Genomic DNA, 26,786 nt, shown 5'->3' on the forward strand with positions numbered 1-26,786 from the left:
TAGAAAAGCAACAAAGAAAAATCTTAAGGGAAACTTTTGGACCAGGCTGTACAGGGGGAAATCTAGATGATAAGGACATCTCATAACCTGTACCAACACTCAAAGAAAATCTTAGACACGCTTAGGAAAAGACGTTTGAAATTTTGCGGACATATTCTTAAAATGACTAATCGGAGATTGGCCAGAATAATTCTGAACCTTGCCCTATCAGTGAAAGTAAAAAAATAATTGGTTGCTCGAAGTTGGAAATAGGCGTCACAGATGATGGCATTGTGTTAGGCAGATCAAAGTTGAGAAAATTAGTCGACAATAACCGCTTTACACACCATCCAAGCACTACCACCAACAAAACCTGGTCAGAAGATCGCAAGAAAAGCCACAGCGAGAAGATGAAGATATTTTGGGAGAAGAAAAAGCAACATCAGCTAAATAAGTTCAGTCGCACTCCTTACTTGGGCATGACGGAAGAAAGAATAATCGAGTTGTTGAGAGTTTCAGATACCTTGGTGAGATGGCCCAAATGAAAACGTGTGAAAGGGAAGCCAATAACAGCAGGCGAGAAGAGATCGTAGAACTCTCAACCAAAAGCAATCTCATTACAGGCGAAGATCAGACACTGTATTACCAACAGTGGGGCTTTCAATGTTCCTCTCTTCAACATTTTTAATGTTTTGTTTAAAACAGACAATAAATTAAATCAAAGAAATTGGGAAATGTGCTTGGCCGAGGAGCTCGGGCTTTCTGAACCCAAGATAGGTAGATTTACTGGTATGTAAAAACTGCAGAACAAACTTTCCCTCACCTGGTCGTCTTTCAGGCTGGTTTACATTGGCTCAGACGGTTGAGGCGCTGGCCTTCTGACTCCAACTTGGCAGGTTCGATCCTAGCTCAGTCCGGTGGTATTTGAAGGGGCTCAAATACGTCAGTCTCGTGTCGGTAAATTTACTGGCACGGAAAAGAACTCCTGCGGGACAAAATTTCCGGCACCTCGGCGTCTCCGAAAACCGAAAAAGTAGTTAGTGGGACGTAAAGCAAATAACATTAATTATTACAGCTACTGTCTCTGTACTAGCCCTAGTGTTTGAGACACAGGTTAGCGGATAAATACTGTCCCGCTGTGGACACTGCTTAGCGGATAGATACTCTCCCGCTGCGAAACTGGCATTAACATTTTTCACTGTGCTGTGTAGCCTACTCCCTTTGTAGCTCAATGTGAACGGAACGAGGAGAGCATTACGGACTGCTAGTTTGTTTGTTTGTTTGTTTGTCCAGCCCTTGTCCCGTTTCCTTACGGGGTCGGGTATGAGGTGAGATGAATTTGTCGTGGCGGTTTTTTATGACCGGATGCCCTTCCTGACGTCAACCTCATCAGAGGAGTTAATGAGAGATGAAATGAATGACGTGATATATGATAGTAGGGAGAGGGTGAAACCCGGTGCCGGCACATAGCCTACTCCTGTCGAATAGCACCAAGGGGTCTGCTCAAGGCTTAACGTCCCCATCCGACGGACGAATCACCATCAACAGCGTCATATGCCCTCACTCCATATGAGCACTGCGGAGAGGTTTGGAATTTAATCCAGGCTTTTGGCACGCAATCTAGTGATTAGAAATTGTATACCACCACCTCCCCTACCCTGCCGGCCAACATTCTGATGGTGAAAATTTTTTCGACCAACGGGACTCGAACCGGCTAACCTCGGTGTTAGACCGTTTTAGACTTCAGCGCCTTAACGATCATGGCCACCAGGCGGGCTCATTACGGACTGCTAGTGTTAGATTCAAAATGAATGTTTATTGTATTCTGAGGCAGTGTTTATTCTTTGGGGTTTGTTGCTCCATGGGATTTGTTTATCCTGTGTCAATATGAGACTATAGGAAATGGCATGAAACATTACGTGGAAAGAGTAAGACGGGTAGTTTTACTTCAGTTCCTGACATATTGATGACCCCGACGTAATATATAGTGATAATTGTACACATTTCATTCGGGCGGAAAATAATTTTAAATACATTGATTGGGAGAAAGTGGAAACGGAAGCATCAACAAAATGAATTCAGAGGAAGTTAAGTCCACGCACAGCTGCCTGGTGGGAGCGCCTGATAAAGATTGTGAAAAGAATACTGAGGCGTACGTTGGGAAAGGCATTGTTAAGCTATGAAGAAATGCTTACTTCGGTATGTTACTGCGAGGCGACGGTAAGTTCTAGACCCTTGATGTACACCTCAGACGATCCTGAAGATCCTATACCACTGTCACCGGCTATGTTTCTTCAGGACATGGCAGAAGTAGGGGTACCTGACCTAGACTACGTGAATCAAGTGGATATAAATAAGAGATTTCGATATCAATAGAGTCTTGGAGAAGAGTTGATGAAAAGGTTTCGGGCAGAATATCTCAGCCAACTGATACAACATCGTAAACAAAAGGTAAATAAGATTGAACCAATTAAAGTTGGATACGTAATTCTTGTGGAGAATGAAGGAAAGCAGAGAACATTTCGGCCCATGGCACATATCATTGAAGTTTATTTACCCTGGCAAAGATGACCATGCCAGGGTTGTGAAGCTTTAAACCGCTACTGGAGAGATAGTGAGACCTCCCACTCCAAGAAAAGAGTTGACTAGAAGAAGTGGAAGAAGAATTGAACTCCCGAAGTTTTCGGAGTAAACTTTTTGTTATTGTGTTAACTTTATTTGTAATATTATGTTTCGTTTTGATTTAACTGTGTAACTGTTACAATCGAACGGTGCAAAATGAATGTTTATTGCATTCTGAGGCAATGTTTATTATTTTGGGTTTGTTGCTCCATGAGATTTGTTTACTCTATATCAATACGAGACCATAGGAATAGTATTGTTCATGTGTGTTTTGACAGTTTAGAAAATAAAAGTATGCTTCAAGTTTATAAATTAGAATGAAGCACTGAGTGGAAAGAGTAAAACAGGTAGTTTTACTTCAATTCCTGACAACGAGACTGAGTCCTGACGCTGTATGGCAGGAGAAACTAGCTGGAGTAAATTTTCGAAGCTCTCAGAATGTGTCTGCATTCAGTTAGATCTTCTGCAGCTCATTTCTCTAACAGGCTAGCGGAAACTCCTACTGTTTTTCCTCTTCTTCAAGCTTGTTTTCCTCGGTAAGCACATTTCATTCTCGATCGTAGCGTTAAGTTTGGTTAACAAAGCTCTGCATAACTTACAGGAGATACATAATTTAAAAGACCCCGCTTTTTTCCCGTGAGATATTACGACCACGAAACACAAATAGTGTTATACTCGTCGCTAGACGAGCCGCTTCTCTTGATGCTATGCCCCTTGTATGTAAACAGCTGCTATCCTTTTGTGTGGGATAGTACAGTGAACGGACATTGTACCTAACCAGCCTGTACCATTGAAGAGTTGGTACTGCGTAGACTAGTGTCATTCAGCCGTGTTCTATTCTGTAGACTGTTGTTCAGCCACCGTGCCTCCTACGATGTCATCACCATATGAAGAGAGAGAGAGTTAGAAAACACACGAACTAAATATCCTTTTTACGTCTCTGTCTTGCGTCAGAAGTCTTGATTCAAGGTCACCGGTTGTAGTGTAGGTGCAGGTATGGAAATTCAAACGCTGTTAACGAACTCTGCATTTTGACATAAATTTGTCTTATGCCTGGGGGTCATCTGATGTTAGCGGTACAAATTGTGTGACGCGATGTCACCTAGCAACCGTGCAGACTGTGATGTGAAGTATCGACGGATGGCCATAACTGAAAGACACCAAAGAGGCCTCGTCTGATCATACTTTAGAGAACTGCAGTAATTATTTGATTCGTGGTAGTTTCATCGGCCCTGAGTCTTGTTTCCCCTTCTCGATGTTCTGAATCGTATTCTCGTCGACTCCAAATTCCATACAAATGTCTCTCGAAAACGATTCGTTAGATGAAAATAAATTCGTTATCAGTTTGAGTTTCATTTATTGAAAGACATGTTTATAATCATTTGAGTTTTCCAAAGGGAAATTTGACTCCATTTTTGAGTTAAACTTGGGCTTACATTAGGGTACAACAGTTCTTACAGTTCTCAAACTGCCGGGCCGAGTGGCCTTCTGACCCCAACTTGGCAGGTTCTATCCTGACGTCTGGTGATATTTGAAGGTGCTTAAATACGTCAGGCTCATGTCGGTAGATTTATTGGCACGTAAAATAACTCCTGCGGGACAAAATTCCGACCTAGACATCTCCTAAAACCGTGAAAGGTTGTTAGTGGGACGTAAAAAAAAAGAAAAAAAAAAAGAAGTTTTCAAACTGTGTTCCACAGAGCTGGTTCTGGGGTCTCGTGAAAAATTATATTCAATGACGAACAGCTTGGTTTGTCAATATTTTAGAAAGAAGAAACGCGCACAGTGTGCATGTAGTTCGTCTTTGTAGAAGTTGATGTACTACAACTATTACCCGTGAAACTTTTAGTGATACTTGGTTTTAGGGGGTTGAGGAGTGAGGAGGGAGCTATCCCGGTTCCGGCAATACTGCCAACTGAATGGAAATGAAATCTGAATTGAATCGATAGTGTGATCGATCGATAGGAATTTTCTAAACCTTTATCATCTAAAGCCAACAACTGTGTCACACACACATTATATAACATTTCTCGATGCGAATCTTGTTCCTAGCATGAACTCTATATTTTGGCTTTGCTGTGTAAGCAACAGCAGTACCAGTACGTGAACTGTCCGCCAGATGTCTCACAGCGATTCATAGTTTGTGTGTCAAAGGTTGCCAATACGATTCTCGAAGATAACCGAGGTCTACCGTTTAGACACTAGGGAGCCGAAGTACCACTAAAAGTTTCGCAGATAATACGTATTGCCTTATTGTATCATATCTCTCGGCACAAATACTGCAAATAACTGCTGCTTTTAAGGATTCTGCATTACCGTATTATTCAAATTAGCATGCCAACGTAATAAAGCGTGACTGTTTTATTTTTTATAGGCCACGTGCGAATGAAGCTGTTTGGTACTCGTGGCGCCCCTAGCGGCAAGGAAAGGCGAACCTAGACGGGAGAGTAGCGAACGCACGTAGTAGACAATCATTAGTCTGGGCAGCATTTCGATGAGATTGTGAAATGAAACCCCGCTTATTTGAAAGATTCTACAGTAAGGAAAGGAGAGCAGTTGATTGACAATCCCGATATTTATCACGTAGAAGAAAGATCGGGAGAAATATCCATCCTGTGTTGAGGGTAGACAAATATTAAAAACTCACCGTGTGTTGTGAAGATGAAAAAAATCAGTTTTTGTTGCATACTTCCATTTATGAATTCACTGCAACTACGTTGTAAGTTTAAAAGCAGAAATACGAACACTATCTAATTTTCTAAACACAGTACTCTTCAAAGACATTAACACATTTCCTGTATACACATTTTTTCAGGCCGACTCGGATAATGTCCAGTATCTGGGAACTTAATATGTAAGGCAGGCTTGTTCAGAAAGGTGGAAGCTCATTGCTGCCTTGTGTTTATTTGTAAATAGTGAGAGAGACGCCTCCAAAACTACGTGCTGGCAACAGTGGTAAAATCCAATGCGTGTTCGAGAACAGAGATATGTGAAAGGTGAAGAGATACAGAAGTTATAATATAATTTCGTGTGGCTATTTCTAGCCGAGTGCAGCCCTTGTAAGGCAGACCCTCCGATGAGGGTGGGCGGCATCTGCCATGTGTAGGTAACTGCGTGTTATTGTGGTGGAGGATAGTGTTATGTGTGGTGTGTGAGTTGCAGGGATGTTGGGGACAGCACGAACACCCAGCCCCCGGGTCATTGGAATTAACCAATGAAGGTTAAAATCCCCGACCCGGCCGAGAATCGAATCCGGGACCGTCTGAACCGAAGGCCAGTACGCTGACCATTCAGCCAACGAGTCGGACACAGAAGTTATAGAAACCTGTTATAATATTTTCGCCCATTGTCAATCAGTTGTCCGTAATTGTCTGATTGTTAACTGGTACTGCACTGGAAGGTTAATCGGAATGCCTGCATCATTGTTTTCTAATGAGCAAAACACGGTATTAAAATTGTTTACCTTACTAGCCCGTGCACTTACGTCAATAATCAGACAGACATTAATTCCTGTTAAATTTTCGGCTGTGTTGTCAATGTCATGCCTTAATTTTCGTATTTTTTAACACTCAGAAATATTTTTTTCTAGTAATTCTCATTTACTGATTTAAATTGATGTCAGTAGTAATCGAAGTAGGCCTACATACACAGAGCAGTCAGGATTTCTTCAAAGCATTCATGTTGCAAAATGACGGATATAAATACTGGAATTGTTCGTAGGTGTCCTCGGTTTTTCATCCTTCGTGATTCGTTTCAAAGATTTAGTCCACGCTTTCCTTCTGATCATATTTTTTGTTTGTCGTTAGGAAATTTGAAAAAGACTTAGTTCCAGGAGGAGAGTTGCTGTACGTAAAATTACACCCAATAATTGTTGTTACTGTCAGAAATAGTGGAACCACAATCAGTTTTGGACATCATATTACAGAAGATAGAAGCTCATGTCAATGCAAACCTCATGCAACAATAGACCTAACAAGCACTGCTCTCCCTGTTAGGAATTCCACGTTTGCCGCCAGAGCGCACGAGGCCTAACTGCCTTGTTTAACTTCAATGCTACTCAAACCAACAACAATAAGTCACTTTTATTTCACAATATTCTACTGGTCTGAATGGATACTCGATAATTATATCAGTGCGTAGTTTAATTTTTAATGAGAACTTGTGAGTATGGTAATCGCAGTGGATACTTGGCTCAAAAGTGGAAACTGTGAATACGCTAATAAAGGAAGTTGTGCTAACAAACCAGCGCTAAAATAAAACAAAAATAACTAATGGGTTTATGGCATGCCACAGGATCCACTAACTTATTCACATGCATATTTGAAGTTTCATTCATTAGTTGTTACTAATTATCTGTATAAACTTCTAAACTATCTGTTGACCAGTTAATTATTATACTAAAATTAATAGTAAACTGTAAACAAGGGATAGATAAAATAATTTCCAACAGAACTTACAGAGTGCATCTATGCAATGGCAAGGAATTGGAGAGATTAATTTTGCTGGACACACTCAGGCAAACAACTTCATGCCTGATCAGGTTAATCTGGTTTCTTCCGAGTGGACATTCATCCTAAAACTAAACATTAATTACGCCGACCTAAAAAGAGGTCTTAGTAATAATGGAGGAAAGAAGGACGATGCCCCGTGTCGAAGATGCATTAAGGAGACCAACACCAAATCATGTACTTGGACATTGTTCTTTCAGTTTTATTCGTATTAACCGAAGACGCCATACAAGGTTAAGCACGTAGCATCGTCCGCCTTCGGTTCAGAGGGCCCCGGGTTCGATTCCCGGCCAGGTCGGATATTTTAACCTTATATGGTCATTTCCCCTGGCTTGGGGACTGGCTGTTTGTACCGTCCTCAACATTCCTGTAATTCTCACACCGCACCTATACACAGCAGATGCCGCCCACCCTCGTTGGAGGGTCTGCCTTACATGAGGTGCACAATGTTAGCAATAGCCACTCGTTATTATTATTATTATTATTATTATTATTATTATTATTATTATTATTATTATTATTATTATTTTGGCCAACTAAGGACCACGGGAACTAACCCTGTGTATTCATCTTGACCCTACTTTTCTTGACTTCCAATAGTTCTTCATCCTTTAACTTTGCTGTTTCCTCCTCTCTTGTGTCCAGGTGTTATTACCTTTCCTCTTCTCCCTCTCCTGGAAACTCTTGATGAAATTTTGTATCACTCTTCTGAAAGTTTTGTTCTATCTTGTATTATACTGTCTGTTATTCCAATCTCTGTCATACCGGGCGAGTTGGCGGTGCGGTTAAGGGCGCACACTTGTGAGCTTGCGTCCGGGAGATACTGGGTTCGAACCCCACTGTCGGCAGCCCTGAAGATGGTTTTCCTTGGTTTCCCATTTTCCCTCCAGGCAAATGATGGGGCTGTGCCTTAATTACGGCCACGGCTGCTTCATTCCCATTCCTAGGCCTTTCCTATCTCATCGTCGCTATAAGACCTATATATGTCGGTGCGACCTAAAGTCAATTCTAAAAATAAAAATAATAAAAAAAAATCTCTGTCATATCTGTTTTTACTCTTTGGATCCACTGGTTGCCATTTTTGCTCTTGTAAACATGGTTAACATTCATTTATCAATCTGCTGTTATCCATCCTCATTATTTGACCAATTAATTTAAATCTTCTCTTTCTGATCCTGTCTGACACACTTTCATTTTCTTCGTCCTTGTGTAGAACTGTACTCTTCCTATATCTAAACTCTCCTTCCTCCGTTTTCAATGTTCCCCAGATTTTCCTCAATATTTTTTACTTGCTTTTTCTGTATTTCACCGATTTTCATAGAGAACATGCATTCTGTGGCACACAGACTTTCTGGTTTGATTACTTTGTTGTGTTGGATTTTAGTTTTCCTTGAGAGAATCTTGTTATTGTTGATATCTTTAGTCATTTGGTATGCTACTTCCATATTCTTGTTCTCCTTCCTCTTTATTATTATTATTATTATTATTATTATTATTATTGGTTCATTGATATTGTTGCGTTTGAGAGAACGTCACGTGTTGTTAAAGCCAAGATTGCCCTTCATAGCAACAGCAATATCGCGTCCCTGATACCCTTAAATGTCCACTTTCAGCATCTTAAGTCGCAATTCCAGGCTGGAGTCTGGCTCAAAGATGTTATTGGAATCATTGAGACAGTGCAGAATTCTTTCAACGAAATACTTGACTTTGTAAGCGCAGCATGAGCTAATAAATGAGTAAATATTCTGAATAGAAATCCCGAGTATGAAAAAATGAAACCAGTGAGTGCAGTAATGAGGGTAATGAGTTCACAGGAGAACTGCCTTGGCCTTGCGCACCACGAGCAATGCCATCTATGAAACATGCGCCAATGACAAGGTCCTTCGCGGCCTACAAGACCTGTGCTAGAGGACAACTGAAAATGTTTCATGCTTGAAAACTTCACAGTGTGGTTTACTGCGTGCAGCAACAGTGCAGAAATGTGAACTCCGCTTTTAGTGCCTCATATTGAAATACGATAAATTCTTCTGTTGCTACCGCTTTTTCCCACGGGTCGCGGGTGCCAAACTGCGTCGCACATGTGGATTTGGCCCTGTTTTACAGCCGGTGCCCTTCCCGACACCAACCCTATATGGAGGGATGTAATCGCTATTGTGTGTTTCTGTCGTTGGTAGTGTGGGATGTTGTCTGAATATGATGAGGAGAGTGTTGGGACCGACACATATACCCAGTCCCCGAGCCAGAAGAATTAATCAGAAGCGATTAAAATCCCCGACCCGGCCGGGAATCGAACCCAGGACCCTCTGAACCGAAGGTCAGTACGCTGACCATTCAGCCAACGAGTCGGACTTCATTGACTTACATTATAAACATGAAATACTTCTGCGAATGTGAATTACTGTATCTCAATCTAGTGTTATGTGAATACCAGTGTATAGATTGACTCAAAATGCAATCAGAGAGTAGCATAATTATGTCATGATGCAGAACATCCGAATTCTTTCGTCTAAATGCGTCTCAATTATACATTTGCATAAAAAACGAAAATAATTTTTTAAACCTAAAAGAAGCTAATCTGTGATGATGATAAAGAGTCTTAAAAAATTTAATAAAAACTTGGTTCACAATGTCATAGCAGTTTTAATTTCATAGAAAATATTCTATTAACTAAAATAGATACGAGATTATTGTTTTACTGAATGTACGCAAAGCTGATTATGACTACTCCGATCGTCTTGCTACTGTGTTTCTTTTCTAAAGATAGATCACAGAGGAATTCTCCGATCTTTCTTTCTTTCTTTCTTTCTTTCTTTATTTATTTATTTATTTATTTTCGATTCAGAGGGACCGAGTTCGATTCGCGGCCGGGCTAGGGATTATTTAACTGGGCATGGTGAATTCCTTTGGTTCGGGGACTTGGTGTTTATGTTCGTCTTAATACACATCATTTCATCTAGAGGCAGCACACCATAGAAGCACGCAATAGTGAACACTCCCCTCCACATAGGGTTCGGGTCAGCAAAGGCGTCCGACTGTAAATCTGGACCAAATACCACATGATGTGCCGACCCCAATAAATAGGGGAAGAGGTCAGGAAGAAGAGAGGCAAACATAGCATTAAATGCAATTTTTATGTACATAACTCGTGACTTAATTCATGGAGCTTTAACTTACATGGTTTGACATGGTTTGGTGGTAGATCAACAAAGTTTTGCCGCGGATACCAGGCACGTCAGTGTTCATAAAGCTGGAAAAGAGCCGCGAGAAAAAGAATTTCAATCCTGAAGTTCCCTCCCAGACAAAAGAAAAGGTGTCATTCTTTACAAGGAGTTTACGCCTGCTAATAGATGGATGAGAAAGTCTCAAGATATGATGGGGAGTGGCAAGAATCTATCAAGATGATATCTATCACCAGTGCTACTAGAATCGTACGTGACAGGTCCCAAAACGATAATACTTGCACATGCTTTGGGTTCGTACGGCGAATTACTGAGTAATTCGAGGCACCATAAAACAAGATCTGCCATTGCTGATGCTTTCAGAGAAATAGGTTTTCTTATTCACGAAGAAGTCCATGCAATCTCGGAAAGAGGCAGTACAAGGCGTATCGACACACGATAGCCATCAACTCTGAGACCCAGTCGTAAGAACAGAGTCATACCTCGAACAGCCATCTGATGTGCTCACCGAAAATGCTCCATCTATAATTGAACCATTCTTTACTACAAGTCAAAGTACCAACTTGGCAACATTAAGGTCATCGGTTTGATGATCGGTGCGAGAGGTGCGATCCCAGGCTTCTTCCCCAAGTTCTGCAAGGATTTCCGTCTGGACATTGCCTTTGTTCTACGAATTGCAATTACTGCTCTAAAAGGCTCAATTGCAATATTACCCATTTTCAACTACATTAAAAGAAATATGCTTCTAAACTCTTTTATTTCTAATTATGAAATCATAGTCTATAGTAGGTTTTGTCTCATAGCAATCCCTGAATGGGGAAGCGTATTGTTTGCTATCTAGCAATAAAAATGAACAGGAACGCTTCGATACAAATGTGAACCTCGAAGGTAAAAGGACTATGTCACAAGTATCCAGTTTTGCAGGAGAGCTAAAAAGGAGAGGCGAGACCCTGAGTCCAACCGATTTAAACGAGCTTCACTGGACCTCTTGAGGGACACTCAATATTAATTCGCGTTGAAGGGTTTAGGTCAATACGCTTTCGTTTTCGAAAAATGAGGTCAAATGGCATAATGCAGGACTATCTTCGGACCAAGTGGAGGTGATAGAACACTAAAAGGCGTTCCAAAAAAACATGAATCTCTGATTCCAATGCAACGCATATATAATTATTTCTTTCATGTGTTTTAAAAATATGCTGGACAAGATTTTAAAAATTTTGTTTTATCAGAATTCAACACTAGTCAATAAATAAATATTAAAATAGAATACATTTATGGAAACCACCGGTTGAATGGCCAGTCTGCAGCTGTAAAATCAAATTAAAATTTAAACAGTGATGTTGCAACAGTTTAAACAAAGTTCAGTTAGTACCGGCATGAATTTAACGGCCCCAGCTATCTACTCTGTACTCTCTTGTTGGCCGTGTTAGTGTTTTACCAGTCCGGACCAGAGCGTATTCTTCACAACACGACATCATGTCGAAGGTTAAGAAGGATGTATGGAGGGGGAACAGTGGACAACCCCGATAGATTTGCTAAAGACAAATTCGAATTAAAATTGAAGAGTCATCCGGATGTGGAAACCTTTGCGACTTCGACTGAGTTCCCTTTACGAGTACTGACAAGATATTCTCGATTGGTTTCTGTAGATGTCGAGCGGAGTTTCTCGCTATATAAGGTTCTACTGAGCCCAAAGTGCCAGAGACTTACTGTCAAAAACTTTGAAATATTGTGTGTAACCCAATAAAACACGTTGATTAATTCTTAGAACCCAGTAAATGTGATAAAGAAAGTTCATACAACTGGTTTAAACCTTACTAAATGGATTTCAATAACACCTATTTTTGCACCTTTTTGTATGTATTTTCAGAACCTTTTTTGTCCCTTTTCTGATTATGCCTTTAATGTAAGTGTCGTTCCAGCTCCGTTGAATAAGAAAATGAAATTGGATATCCTAAAAGCTGAGGTGTCCAAGTCAGGAGGGAGCGTTTTAGAGCAATCCAATGGAATTGAGGAATGTACAGAAATCTGTTCTTGTAAATGAGGTCTTTGTAAAGTTCCGTCTAGCATGACCTTGTGATTACGTCACGTACATGACACAGCACGTGATGTAGTCGAGTGGAAATTGAACCTCAATCTCAGTACAGCGGGTCAACTGGTGTTTGACCTACCCTACCACTTGCATTCTTTAACTCTCTACCACGAGGGACCATCGGCTGAAGAGACGATCACCTGTGTAAATTGTAAGAACTCTCATGAAGCAGCGACGTAACAAATATGTTACAGGCCCGCCTACATGAAAAAAAAATTGGGCTCCCTCAAAGAAATGGTATAAAACCTATCAATAACGCATACACATTTGAGTACAGTAGTTACTTTAATACAATTCAATATATACAAAGGACTTACTATAAGAGTTCAAAACTAATTAATTAATCTCAAGATGAGTCCCCTTTCTTTAAGTATTTATTCCCATACTCTTATTACCTTTTCCAGGACGATATTGAAAAGAATCGACGAAAGCCCTGTCTTCACCGGTTTTAATCTCAAATTAATCTCAGATCTCTCCCATAAATTTCACTGTGGACTTTGTTTCAGTCAGTTTGGCTAATAAATTATATTGATTGACTATGTGTCAACTCCAAATTCCTCTAAAATGTTCAGTAGCGAAATTATTATTATTATTATTATTATTATTATTATTATTATTATTATTATTTACGTTGTATTTCAATCCGAGCAGAATATTTAACTTTCAAAATAAAATCTATTAATTATATTAGGTTCAAAGCACAAAGGGGTTGGTGTAAACTGTTTGGCCTTTGCTGATGACATAGCAATCCTGTCTGGAAGTATAGAGACTGCCTTAGAGCAAATCAAACCTTCTGAAAGAAATAGCAGGAACAGTTGGACTTCAGATAACATTTGAGAATACTAAATTCATATCAAATATTAGGGATTCACCCACAGCGCTAAAAACAGAGTAAGGGAAAATCAACAAGGTTAATTAATTTAAATACCTAGGCGAAATAATTCAGGTTAATGGGCTCAATAAGGAAGCAAACAGATCAAGAGCAAGAAAACTGGAACTAGCTTACCAACTCACTGAAGATACCTACAATAAGGAGAACCTCTCAAGGAAAACTAAAATCAAACACTACAACACAGTAATCAAACTAGAGAGTCGGTATGCCACAGAATGCATGTTCTCTATGAAAACTCGTGAAATAGAAAAATTAGAGAAAAAGAAAGGAAAATACCGGTATTGAGGAAAATTTGGGGACCACTGAAAACGAAGGAAGGGGAGTTTAGACATAGGAGGAAGAAAATGGAAGGCTGTTAGACACGATCGGAAAGAGAAGAATTAAATTTCCTGGTCACATAATGAGGATGGATAACAATTAGATTGACAAAACAAGCGTTTAACCATGTTTACAAGAGCAAGAAAGGCAACCAGTGGATCCAAGGAGTAAAAAAAGATATGACAGAAATGAAATAACAGACGATGTAATACAAGACAGAACAACTTTCAGAAGATTAATGCAAAATTTCAAGGGTTTCCAGGAGAAGGAAAAGAGGCAATAATAACCTTTGGACACAAGAGAGGAGGAAACAACAAAGTGATAGGATGAAGAACTTTTGGAAGTCAAGAAAAAAAGGATTAAGATGAATGCACAGGGTTACTTTCCGTAGTCCTTAGATGGCCAAAATCAAAGAAAGAAAATAATAATAATAATAATTACAGAATAGATAGCCTACAATAAAAGAACGATATCTCTCAGAGTAAAGATCAGACACTACACCACGGTTTAACAAGCCAGAGGGACTTTACAGTTCAGAAGTCTGATATTGAATAAGAAAGGGGGAATGGATGAGCTAGACAAGAAAGAAAAGAAAAATCTTGCGAAAGATCTTAGAACCAGAAAAAGAAATGATGGTACATGGAGGAAGAGGAGAAATGAAGATCTATACAGACAGACATAGAAGATCACAGACACCAAGCGTAAGAGGAGACTGGGTACCTCACAAGAATTCTTCGTCATCACGTTTTGAATTCTGGTCAGTGGAAGATTTTGGACTTTTACATTGTCATTACATTTCGTCTCATTTCGTACCATTAGAGGCCGATGACCTAGATTTTAGGCCCCTTTAAACAACAAGCATCATAATCATCAAATTGGCTTCTAGAATAAAATATGCCGGCCATATTGGCTTCCAGATTTTTCTTCGAATTGGTTCACAATTTAAAAAAAGATGGTAAGGAAATGAAATGACGTATGGCTTTTAGTGCCGGGAGTGTCCGAGAACAAGTTCGGCTCGCCATATGCAGGTCTTTTGATTGCACGTTTGTAGGCGACCTGCGCGTCGTGATGAGGATGAAATTATGTTTAAGACGACACATACATCCAGCCCCCATGTTAGCGAAATTAACCAATTATGGTTAAAATTCCCGACCTTGCAGGGATTCGAACCCGGAGCCCCTGTGACCAAAGGCCAGGACGCTAACAATTTAGCCATGTAGCCGGACAGAAAAGGTGGTGATATTGTTTTAAGAGCGAGTACAATTGGTCAGCTATCCTGTTTTCACACAAAAATTATGGTTTCCAATTTTCATACGGCCGCTTCATTTCCCAGTCCTAGCCCTTCCTATCCTGTCGTCGCCATATCCTGTGTCGGTGCGACGTGAAGAATTATTTTGTAAATCAGACTAATTGGAAGGAAAATGGAATCGGTTCAATCTTTCGATGAATGTAGGTATCGGGAAAAGAAAGGGTTGGGCCACGAAAGTCATGAAAATGAAATAATGTTGAACCTCGATATCTCGAACCTCCATTACTCGAATTTCTAGTATCTCGAAGTAACTTAAATTTCCCGGCCGTTTGTCGTATTCTTCACGTCTATTTTTTTTCTCTCTATTACTCGAAATTCGGTTACACGAATTTCTCGATTTCTCGAAGCAAACATTTCCTACCTCGGCAAAAGATCCTCTGTAACTCAAATTTTGTGATTTGTGAGGAACAGTTACCAAGTAAAGAAAGATTTATAGTGATGCTGGGAGCTAATATGACGGGAACCGAAAAACTAAAAGTTCTAATGATCGGAAAATCAGTGAAGCCTCGCTGTTTCTCGGGTGTGAATTAATTACCGGTCACGTACGAAATCAACCTTCCAAGTCGCGGATGACAAGCTCCATTTACGAATCTTGGCTGCGTGGTATTGACGAGAAGTTTCAACGTGAAGGGAGGAAAGGTTAACAGTAACAAACAGAACAGACTAACGGATATTTTTCCAAAGGTGTTAACGGAGGTATGTTTCTCGTTTCACTACTGTATCCTATCTTCTAAAAAGTTTCTAATATAAGGGTTACAATTAAAGTGAAGCCGTAAAAAACAGTTTGTTTATCTTCAAATACTGTTAAAAATTTAGTAGTCAGTATAAGCCCGAAGATACATATGTGCTATACATGCTCAAACACGGTATTCTCTATATCTCGAAATTTCGATAACTCGAAATAAAATTTAGCTCCCGAGGTGATTCGAGATATCGAGATTCCATTGTATTAATTAAAATTTATTTTTTCTTTTCTTTTCTTTCTTTCTTTCTTTCTTTCTTTCTCTGTTTACTCTCCAGGGTTAGTTTTTCCCTTGGACTCAGCGAGGGATCCCACCTCTACCGCCTCAAGGTCAATGTCCTGGAACGTGAGACTTTGGGTTGGGGGATACAACAGGGGAGGAGGACCAGTACACCACCTAGGCCGCCTCACATGCAATGCTGAACATTGGCCCTGTGCGGGGATGGGAAGATTGGAGGGGATGGGCAAGGAACTGGGAAGGAAGCGGCCATGGCCTTAAGTCAGGTACCAACTCGGCATTTGCCTGGAGAAGTGGGAAACCACGGAAAACCACTTCGAGGATGGCTGAGGTGGGAACCGAACTCACCTCTACTCATTTGACCTCCCGAGGCCGAGTGGACCCCGCTCCAGCCCTCGTACCACTTTTCAAATTTCGTCTCAGAGTCGGGAATCGAACCAGAGCCCCCGGGGGTGGCAGCTAATCACGCTCTCCACTACACCACACAGGTGGTCTAATTAAAATTTAATTTGGAAATTATGAAGAGCGCCATAAAAGGGCATCGCGGGCGACATGCCGCTGTGTTGGTCAGGGCTGTCCAAGATGAATAAAGAATGCCAAAATAGACACGCAGGGCGCCTAAATGGCCTCAAATGCAAGACGGTAGCTGAGGCCGAACGATTTTCGTCATCACTGTAATCATTGGTCTGTATCTTGATTTAATGATTTTTTAAGTTGAATTCACTTTTCAAGAATGAACACATTACGGGAGTTTAAAACATGGCAAATGTATATGTGTTTCTTTCTTTTTTGTGAATGAAGACAGATTATTTTTTGATGAATGGCTCCGAACTTTTACCTTCTCAGCAATTCCAGATTTTTTCCTAATGAATACATTTCTTTTTGTTTAATTTTGTTTTATTGCATTGTTTTATTGTACGTGTTTCGAATCTCTCTGAATGAAACTTACATTTCATTAGTATTTTACGTAAATAATAATTTCGGTTGACTGAAAAGCCTTTCCATGTCATAGAATGACCTTAAAGACCATGTGTGTGTGTGTGTGTGTGTGTGCGTGTGTGTATGAGCGCGTACGTTTGAGCGCGCCAGTAGATGGCATACCCGATGTGAAGATGTGAACTTCATTTTATACCGGTAGTGGAACTGTAGTTATCAAAACATATTTCTGATTTTTCAAACTGTCGTGATTGTCATAGTACGTAGGCAAGTCAATAAGTATCTGCAGTTTTGCTCTAATTGTCTTTAGGTTGGCTCTATCTAGACGTTGTGTGTTCACCAGCCGCTGGATGGCACTGTTGTCTACGCCTGTGGTAGGATCCAACGTTATCAAATCAGTACAGCTGAAACCTACCCTCGTATCTTGTCTGCGCCCAAATTATGAACATGTTGTAATGTTTATGCCAACGACTACCTACTTGTATAGCTTAGTTGGCGTAATAATTTTTATTGATCAGCCGAGTGAGTAGAAGTATAGTTAGAATATGTTATTCGGGTCGGGTTTATCCCTGCGTTTATATAATATACTGCTTGTGTGTTTGAAATATTGGACCTTGGATGGCTTGGTAGAACCTTTGTCCCTTTACTTAATTCCACAAACCTAAATTTCACTGACGTAATTTGTTTCACTTCTTTGTATGGTCTAATGTTTGTGAGTAATGTGTTTGTAAATATTCGTATGCGAGGTCAGAGCGCAGTTCGTTGCTCACTTTTATGGAGATGAGTTGGTTGTACCCTGTGGACTGTTCAGTGTTTTTATTGTTGTAGGAGGACCCGATCCTGCTCAGTGGTTCCAGCAGCGGGTGCAGGTGCTCATCAAGTCCCTACGCCGGCCGCAGGAGCTATCTCCGGATCATGGCGGAAGCTCAAGGACTGCTCTGCGATCTTCGCTGGGCGGACGTTTGCGCCAGTACGCGCCTCGCCTTAAACGCCTATTCAGCTCTCACAACGAAGACACGATGATGGTGCAGGAACAGCAAGCCAGTATGGACCATCAGCAACACACACTGGACGGTGCAACATCGAATGTTGGATCTCAAGTGTGTAGTGAGGAAAATGGAATGTTAGATGAAGAAACTCTTGTCCAACAAAGTTTAGATATCCGAAAACAATTAGCTAATTATGTTGGGGCTGTGAACGCCAATGGTTTTGAAAATATAGTGCAGGTGGACAATGTATTACACTTCGAGGAGCCAGGAGCAGGAGAACAGAATATATTCCACCGACATCTGAATGAAGAAATTGAGGAAATAAGAGGGAACGATGAACGAGTGAAAGAAAAGATGAGTGTGTCTGAAGATCAAAGGACTGTGCTGCAAGAACTTTCATTGTCGGGTAAGCAGGAAAGTGTTCCGGAAAACCAAATATCAGAACAAGTGATTCCTAACGATGTGGTCGAACTTGGAGAAGAGGTTTCGTGCGAACAAAATGATGTGCCTGAAGACCAAATATCAGAGCAAGTGACTCCTATCGAATTGATCAGACTTGGAGAAGAGGTTTCGTGCGAGCAAAATAATGTGCGTGGGGACCAAATATCAGAGCAAGTGACTCCTATCGATGTGGTTAAGCTCAGAGAACAGAATTTGAGTGAGCAGAAAGGTGTGCCTGAAGACTTAATGCCAGAGCAGGCAGATGTTACCAGTGAGGTAAGGCTGCAGGATCAGTCGGCCGAAGAGATACTGGTGAGGACAGTTGTGAGTGGTTTGTTGGAACAGCCTGGCCATATCGACAGGCTTGTTCTGCAAGACGGGACAGCTGAAGGACAGGGTAGCGGAGTGCCATCTATAGTGCTGGAGGAGCCTAAAGACAAGTTACAGTTGCAGTTGAACTTATCCCCGGTAACGGCAGGGGCTGGAGTATCATCTGCTCGCAAGTCGCCTGTCACCGTGCAGGAGTGGGTCGATTCTCTACCAGCACCAGTACAAAGGTAAGAAATTCATTTTGCCATATGTAATATAGAAATGGGGACAATGCTCTTGCTATCTGTCGTATTTTACTAGAACCGACAGACTAAATCATCCTTCAGTTTTCTTCTCCTCCTCCTCACAAGTGGTCAGCGAGCATCATGAAGTTTTTTCTTCTAATTTTGTGTTCCCGTATGAGTCGAACTACTGACGGAGGTTCTGCGTCCAGGATAATGTTCTCCGCCGCCTTCCACGTAACTGTCTATGATTAGTTGTATCAGTCTGTGTTTGTCATTTCGGAAGATGTGACCGAAATATGGCATTTTCCTACGTTTTGTGAGGGTTGAGACTTGACGATTTTATGACACGACTGACAAGTGAAGGTCGCGTACCGGGGAATCGTCTGTCTTGCGTAAATTTTGCACACACGTTAAATGAGCCATGAATAACACAGTGGCCAAAGTACTTGTTTCGGAAATTAATTCGTGCAACCTACAAGCAATCAAAGGCAAAGTCATCTCCGTACAGGCCATGAAGGCCGTTGGGGAAGGGGGGGGGGGGCGTGGAAGGTAAAGGGTTCCACTATCCGTAACCTGGGCACTTGGTGGAGTGGGGTGGTTAGCCCTACGCCCGGCCGCCTTTGCCCCCAGGAATTAACCTAGTACTCAATTTTAGGTGTAGGCTGAATGAACCTCAGGACCATGTGCACCTCCCGAAGTGGAAATCTCGTTTCTTAAATTTTTCGACTTCCTGACGGGGAATCGAACTCACGTCCTTCCGGGTGAACCGAGCACACCTTTTACCGCCTCGGCCAGGCAGACCCTCGTGCGACCTATAGAAAGCGTTAAAGTTCGTATAGTGTATTTGAAATAGCGCGCTCGGCTACGCAGGCCGCTACTCCATACCCTACCCGCTACTCGCACTGTCCTCAACAGCAGATTTGAGTGCACACTGACATACGCTTATAGTTGTATGAGACAAGTGGTTGTTTGTATAATGGTAATCAACATAGGCAAAATTATCTTTGCGTTGGAAGAAAATTATGGAATATGTGATTTTAAACCCTTATCCTCGCTTCGTTAGGTATAGTTGGTGTAGAACCCGCTTTGTGCTTTCAGCATTTCTACAACGAGCATTATTGCTGCAGAAGCTACAGGGTCTTTCACTTAAAGTGGGGACGGCCGGTGCAGCGCAGTGGGTAGATGGGCGAGCTGGTCAGACGAACACATGGCAACTCGCTGTAGTGTTGGCTATTGAACGCATGATTCGAAGCAGTGTATCGATTCATTCAAGTGTCCGAGTGAATCGATTCACAGGAACGGCGAGCTCACGGCACACGATTCAGCTTACTCCCAGCGGACAGTGCTGAGTGGCGCACTCACTGGATGTTGACTGGGAGCCGAGCTTCCGCTGCAGCGAGACAGTGAATCATGGCTCAGTGAGGCAAGGAGATTATAAAGTGTACTTGACGGGTGTTAGAAAGGGAAGGGCCGAGTCTGGGGTAGGGCTCTTTATCAGGAATACCATTGCACGCAACGTAGTTTCTGTTAGGCATGTAAATGAGCGAATGATGTGGGTAGATTTGTCAGTTGGAGGAATTAGGACAAGAATTGTGTCCGTGTATTCACCATGTGAGGGTGCAGATGAGGATGAAGTTGACAAGTTTTATGAAGCATTGAGTGACATCGTGGTCAGGGTCAACAGCAAGGATAGAATAGTGCTAATGGGCGATTTCAATGCGAGAGTTGGGAATAGAACTGAAGGATACGAAAGAGTGATTGGTAAATGTGGGGAAGATATGGAAGCTAATGGGAATGGGAAGCGTTTGCTGGACTTCTGTGCTAGTATGGGTTTAGCTGTTACGAATACATTCTTCAAGCATAAGGCTATTCACCGCTACACATGGGAGGCTAGGGGTACCAGATCCATAATAGACTACATCTTAACAGACTTTGAATTCAGGAAATCTGTTAGGAATGTACGAGTTTTTCGCGGATTTTTCGATGATACAGACCACTATCTGATCTGTAGTGAACTAATAATCTCTAGGCCTAGGGTAGAGAAAGTGAAATCTGTCTGCAAACGAATAAGAGTAGAAAATCTTCAGGACGAGGAAATTAGACAGAAGTACATGGATATGATTAGTGAGAAGTTTCGAACAGTAGACAATAAGCAGATTCAGGATATAGAAAGTGAGTGGGTGGCATACAAGGATGCTGTAGTAGAAACAGCAAGGGAATGCCTAGGAACAACTGTGTGTAAAGATGGGAAAAGGCGAACATCTTGGTGGAATGATGAAGTGAGAGCAGCCTGTAAACGTAAAAAGAAGGCTTATCAGAAATGGCTCCAAACAAGGGCCGAGGCAGATAGGGATTTGTACGTAGATGAAAGAAACAGAACGAAACAAATAGTTGTTGAATCCAAAAAGAAGTCATGGGAAGATTTTGGTAATAACCTGGAAAGCCTAGGTCAAGCAGCAGGGAAACCTTTCTGGACAGTAATAAAGAATCTTAGGAAGGGAGGGAAAATGGAAATGAACAGTGTTTTGAGTAATTCAGGTGAACTCATAATAGATCCCAGGGAATCACTGGAGAGCTGGAGGGAATATTTTGAACATCTTCTCAATGTAAAAGGAAATCATCCTGGTGGTGTTGCAAACAGCCAAGCTTATGGGGAGGAGGGAAATGATGTTGGTGAAATTATGCTTGAGGAAGTGGAAAGGATGGTAAGAAAACTCCATTGTCATAAGGCAGCAGGAATAGATGAAATTAGACCTGAAATGTTGAAGTATAGTGGGAAGGCAGGAATGAAATGGCTTCATAGAGTAGTAAAATTAGCATGGAGTGTTGGTAAGGTACCTTCAGATTGGACAAAAGCAGTAATTGCACCTATCTATAAGCAAGGGAACAAGAAGGATTGCAACAATTATCGAGGTATCTCATTGATTAGTATACCAGGCAAATTATTCACTGGCATCTTGGAAGGAAGGGTGCGATCAATCGTTGAAAGGAAGTTGGATGAAAACCAGTGTGGTTTCAGACCACAGAGAGGCTGTCAGGATCAGATTTTCAGTATGTGCCAGGTAATTGAAAAATGCTACGAGAGGAATAGGCAGTTGTGTTTGTTTCATAGATCTAGAGAAAGCATACGACAGGGTACCGAAGGAAAAGATGTTCACTGTACTGGGGGACTATGGAATTAAAGGTAGATTATTAGAATCAATCAAAGGCATTTATGTTGACAATTGGGCTTCAGTGAGTATTGATGGTAAAATTAGTTCTGGTTCAGGGTACTTACAGGGGTTAGACAAGGCTGTAACCTTTCACCTTTGCAGTTCGTAGTTTACATGGCAGGGAGGGATTCAGTTAGGTGGAAAATTAGTAAGCAGTCTGGCCTATGCTGACGACTTGGTTTTAATGGCAGACTGTGCCGAAAGCCTGCAGTCTAATATCTTGGAATTTGAAAATAGGTGCAATGAGTATGGTATGAAAATTAGCCTCTTGAAGACTAAATTGATGTCAGTAGGTAAGAAATTCAACAGAATTGAATGTCAGATTGGTGATACAAGCTAGAACAGGTCGATAATTTCAAGTATTTAGGTTGTGTGTTCTCCCAGGATGGTAATATAGTAAGTGAGATTGAATCAAGGTGTAGTAAAGCTAATGCAGTGAGCTCGCAGTTGCGATCAACAGTATTCTGTAAGAAGAAAGTCAGCTCTCAGACGAAACTATCTTTACATCGGTCTGTTTTCAGACCACCTTTGCTTTACGGGAGCGAAAGCTGGGCGGACTCAGGATATCTAATTCATAAGTTGGAAGTAACAGACATGAAAGTAGCAAGAATGATTGCTGGTACAAACAGGTGGGAACAATGGCAGGAGGTACTCGGAATGAGGAGATAAAGGCTAATTTAGGAATGAACTCGATGGATGAAGCTGTACGCATAAACCGGCTTCGGTGGTGGGGTCATGTGAGGCGAATGGAAGAGGATAGATTACCTAAAAGAATAATGGACTCTGCTATGGAGGGTAAGAGAAGTAGAGGTAGACCAAGTAGTATGGTTAGACTCGGTTTCTAACGATTTAAAGAGGTATGGAACTAAATGAGGCCACAACACTAGTTGCAAATCGAGGATTGTGGCGACGTTTAGTAAATTCTCAGAGGCTTGCAGACTGAACGCTGAAAGGCATAACAATCTATAATGATAATGTATGTATGTATGTATGTATGTATGTATGTATGTATGAATCTTAGTATTATAACTTAGTTGACATTTGACAATTAAACTCGACTCTAGCATGCCCTATGGCTATGAGTTATGCTCATGACCACTCAAAAGTACCTGTTTTGTATTGGGAAGAACGGCTCAGTATTCTCTCAGTTCATATGTCACATCGTTGCACAAGACTTCAATCATATGTGGACAGTAAGTGAGCCGACTGACGCAATAACTTAACCAACAGTATGTTGAATCAGAAAACCAGCGGGCTACAGTACATCTCGGGTAGCCTATACTAAATATGACGATTTTAAAAATCCTCAGCTGATAGAAAAATACATATTTTCAAAAATGACTGAGTGAGTTGGACGTGCGGGTAGTATCCCGTAGCTATGCGCTTGCGTTCGGGGGATGATGGGTTCGAATCCCGCCGTCGGCAGCCGTTAAGATGCTTTTCCGTAGTTTCCCCATTTTCGCACCAGGAAATGCTGGGACTGTACCTTAATTAAGGCCATGGCTGCAACCTTCGTAATCCCAGACATTTCCCATCCTGCGTCGCCGGAAACCTTCGATGTATTAGAGTGACTAGCATTTTTTTCTAAGAAAGTTCATAGTATGAAGACCAGATGGCAGCAGTGAGCACTGAATGCTGTTGCTGCTGTCTTACCAGTACATACTTTATACACAGACTAGCTGATGTACCCGTGCTTCCCTACGGGATTCTCAGTAAGACTGACTTTGTGGTTTTCCTAACTGAAATCAACATAGGTCATTACAAAAACGTAAGTATGAATGTAACGATTAAAAGCAATGCTATCATATAAAATACTCGATCAAATGGAAAGCCGCACGTTTTATCACTTTTAACGAATAGTGCTGCGGTTAGATTGCGGTGCCAATCTAATAGTCCAAAGTTCCAGAGCTGGGATGACCAGGCCGCAGATTGCCATGAACACTCATCTGCCATTATTCCGCTAAATATGCACACTGTTCATTCCAATCAGTGCCTCAGAGTAGGGAATGAATAGCCCGAATGCTATGATGATCCAGTGTGTTACGTACCAGTAGTATCAGAAAATTTATAAACCAGGGGAGTGGCATGCTAAAGAAGAAAGTTATCTAACTTCCCAGCTACTTTCCATCAATAATCAGGCAGGCTGTTACACTCTGTACGACTGGGCGAGTTGACCATGTGGTTAGCGGTGCGCAGCTGTGAGCTTGCATCCAAGAGATAGTGGATTCGAACCCCATTGTCGGCAGCGCTGAAGATGGTATTCCGTAGTTTTCCACTTTCACACCAGTCAAATGCTGGGCCTAAGGCCTAAGGCACTCCTAACCCTTTCCTATCCCATCGTCGCCATAAAACCTATCTATGTCGGTGCAACGTAAATCAAATAAAAAATACTCTGTACGCAGCAGTAATCCTATCTACCGGAGATGGGGGGCAACAGAAGACACAAAGCACATCACAACAAACAATGATCAACGTTATTGTTGATCAATGTTATGAGCTTTTTATATTGTAGGCCTACAGATTTAGTTTTCTTTCGACTCTGTGATTTGTAAAATATTTTATACCGTAAACTTTAGTTTCTTATTCTCCGACTTTACATACCGATTTTCATTAAATACTGTTTACCCATTTTCTCGTTACTCGGCGCTGATATGGACTTAGTAACAAAAATCCAAATTCATGAATATCTTTGTGATCATAGCCAGTACGGTAACAATGTATAAGACATGAATAATAGGAAATAATAATAATAAGAAGAAATATTTGAGAATTACATTTTACGCCTTCCCCTAAACTACCATTTCATTCAGCGTGAAAAAGATAATTTACATCCTAGACTATAGCGACTTATTTCCTGACTTTGCATACCGATTTTCATCAAGATAGGACTACTAATAACAACAATATTTGAGAATTAAATTTTAGGCCTTCCCCTAAACTATCATTTTTCTCAGTGTGAATACAATTATTGACAGCCTAGATTGTAGCAATTTATTTCCCAACTTTGCATACCCATTTTCTTTAAAATACGACCACTAATAACATAAATAGTTGAGAATTATATTTTTGGCCTTCCCCTAAACTACCATTTCACTCAGTGTGAGTAAAATGATTTATAGCCTAGATTGTAGAGGCGCATCCCCCGACTTCACATACCGATTTTCATTAGACCACTAATAACATTAATAGTTGAGAATTCAATTTTAGGCCTTCCCCTAAACTACCATTTCACTGAGCGTGAGTGAAATGATTTATAGCCTAGATTGTAGAGGCTCATCCCCCGACTTCACATACCGATTTTCATTAAATTCTCTTCAACCGTTTTCTCGTGATGCGTGTACATACATACATACAGACAGACAGACAGACAGACAGACAGACAGACAGACAGACAGACAGACAGACAGACAGACAGACAGACAGACAGAAATTACGGAAAAGTAAAAAGTGCATTTTCTTGTTACTATGGACATGACCGATACAGAAATGCCATTATTTTCAAATTCTGAGCAATGTACAGACAAAACTCTTATTTTATATATATAGATGCAGTAGGCGCGGTGACTAATGTGCGGTGAATCAGATCACTGTATCGATTCAGTAACGTGAACGGAATCAAATGAATCGAATGTCCCATCACTAACTCGCTGAGCTTGGGACCGGGAGATCGCCCGTACGAATCGCATGTACAGTAAATAACAAGCATACATAATAACGCATAATCAAAGTAAAGTAATTTCTCACTTTGTCGCAGAAGATGTTGAAAATGTCCTCCACCTGCATCTACACATTTCTGGCTTCATCTAAGGAAATTTTCGTTCATACATATTAGTTCATCTACCGACATAGCCTCAATTTCTCTCGTGATATTTTGTTTGAGTTCATCTACAGTGTGAGGGTTTGTTTCATAAACCTTATTTTTCAGTTTTTCCCATAAATAAAAATCGCAAACCGTAAGATCTGGGGATCTTGCGGGCCACAATGATTTATTACTCTGTTGTCAAAAATGTCCTCAATTAAATTTAATGACTCGTTAGCCGTGTGAGCGATTGCAGAGTCTTGCTGAAAATATCCAGACTGGCGTTCATTGTCCGTCAGTTGTTAAAAATTGGTACGAGAATGTCATCCCTATATCTCTGCCCAGTGATTGTGGTTTCAAAAACTATAGGTCCTATTATCCTGTGTGCAGTTACTGCCGCTAACACACCCGTTTTCAGACTGTAGAGGTGGGATCCCTCGCTGAGTCTGAGGGGAAAAACCGACCCTGGAGGGTAAGCAGATTAAGAAAGAAAGAAATAATTATGTTATTAGTGGTCTTATCGATACATATTACATATGTAAAGTTATATAGAATTAAACTTCCGATCATGTATGCCTCATATATGTATACCGTACCGGCTATGATCACAGACACCTTCATGTATTTGTATTTTTGTTGCTATGTCCATATCAACGCCGAACCAGGGGAAAATGGGTTAACAGAATATAATGAAAATCGGTACATAGAGTCGGGGATTAAGAAACTACAGTCTAAGCTATAAACAATTTTATTCACCCTGGATGAAACTGCAGTTTAGGGGAAGGCACCTCTAAATTTATTTTTTAAATACCTACAATAAGTTATTGGTCCTATCGAAAAGTACTACCGGTACATAACAAAAGTTAGAGAGAATACAATTTCCGATCATTTGTGTTTGATTGCCAACGGCCGTAGCCGTGTTAAAACACCGGATCACGCGAGATCTCCGAAGTTAAGCAACATTGGGCGTGGTCAA

At 41.0% G+C, this 26,786-nt stretch overlaps 1 protein-coding gene across 6 annotated transcripts in view; it reads left to right on the forward strand.

Annotated features, from left to right (window-relative positions):
- olf186-M (Ki-ras-induced actin-interacting protein-IP3R-interacting domain olf186-M) overlaps nt 1-26,786 on the forward strand; it is a 389,935-nt gene that overhangs the window by 197,109 nt on the left and 166,040 nt on the right. For all 6 annotated transcript variants that reach the window (XM_067136047.2, XM_067136049.2, XM_067136048.2 and 3 more), the window contains exon 2: nt 17,644-18,802. In XM_067136047.2, the coding sequence (XP_066992148.2) occupies nt 17,835-18,802 (968 nt within the window). In that variant the 5' untranslated portion in view covers nt 17,644-17,834. The remainder of the gene's footprint in view (nt 1-17,643; nt 18,803-26,786) is intronic.

This window comes from Anabrus simplex, chromosome 1, assembly GCF_040414725.1.
Source record: "Anabrus simplex isolate iqAnaSimp1 chromosome 1, ASM4041472v1, whole genome shotgun sequence".
NCBI lineage: Eukaryota > Metazoa > Arthropoda > Insecta > Orthoptera > Tettigoniidae > Anabrus > Anabrus simplex.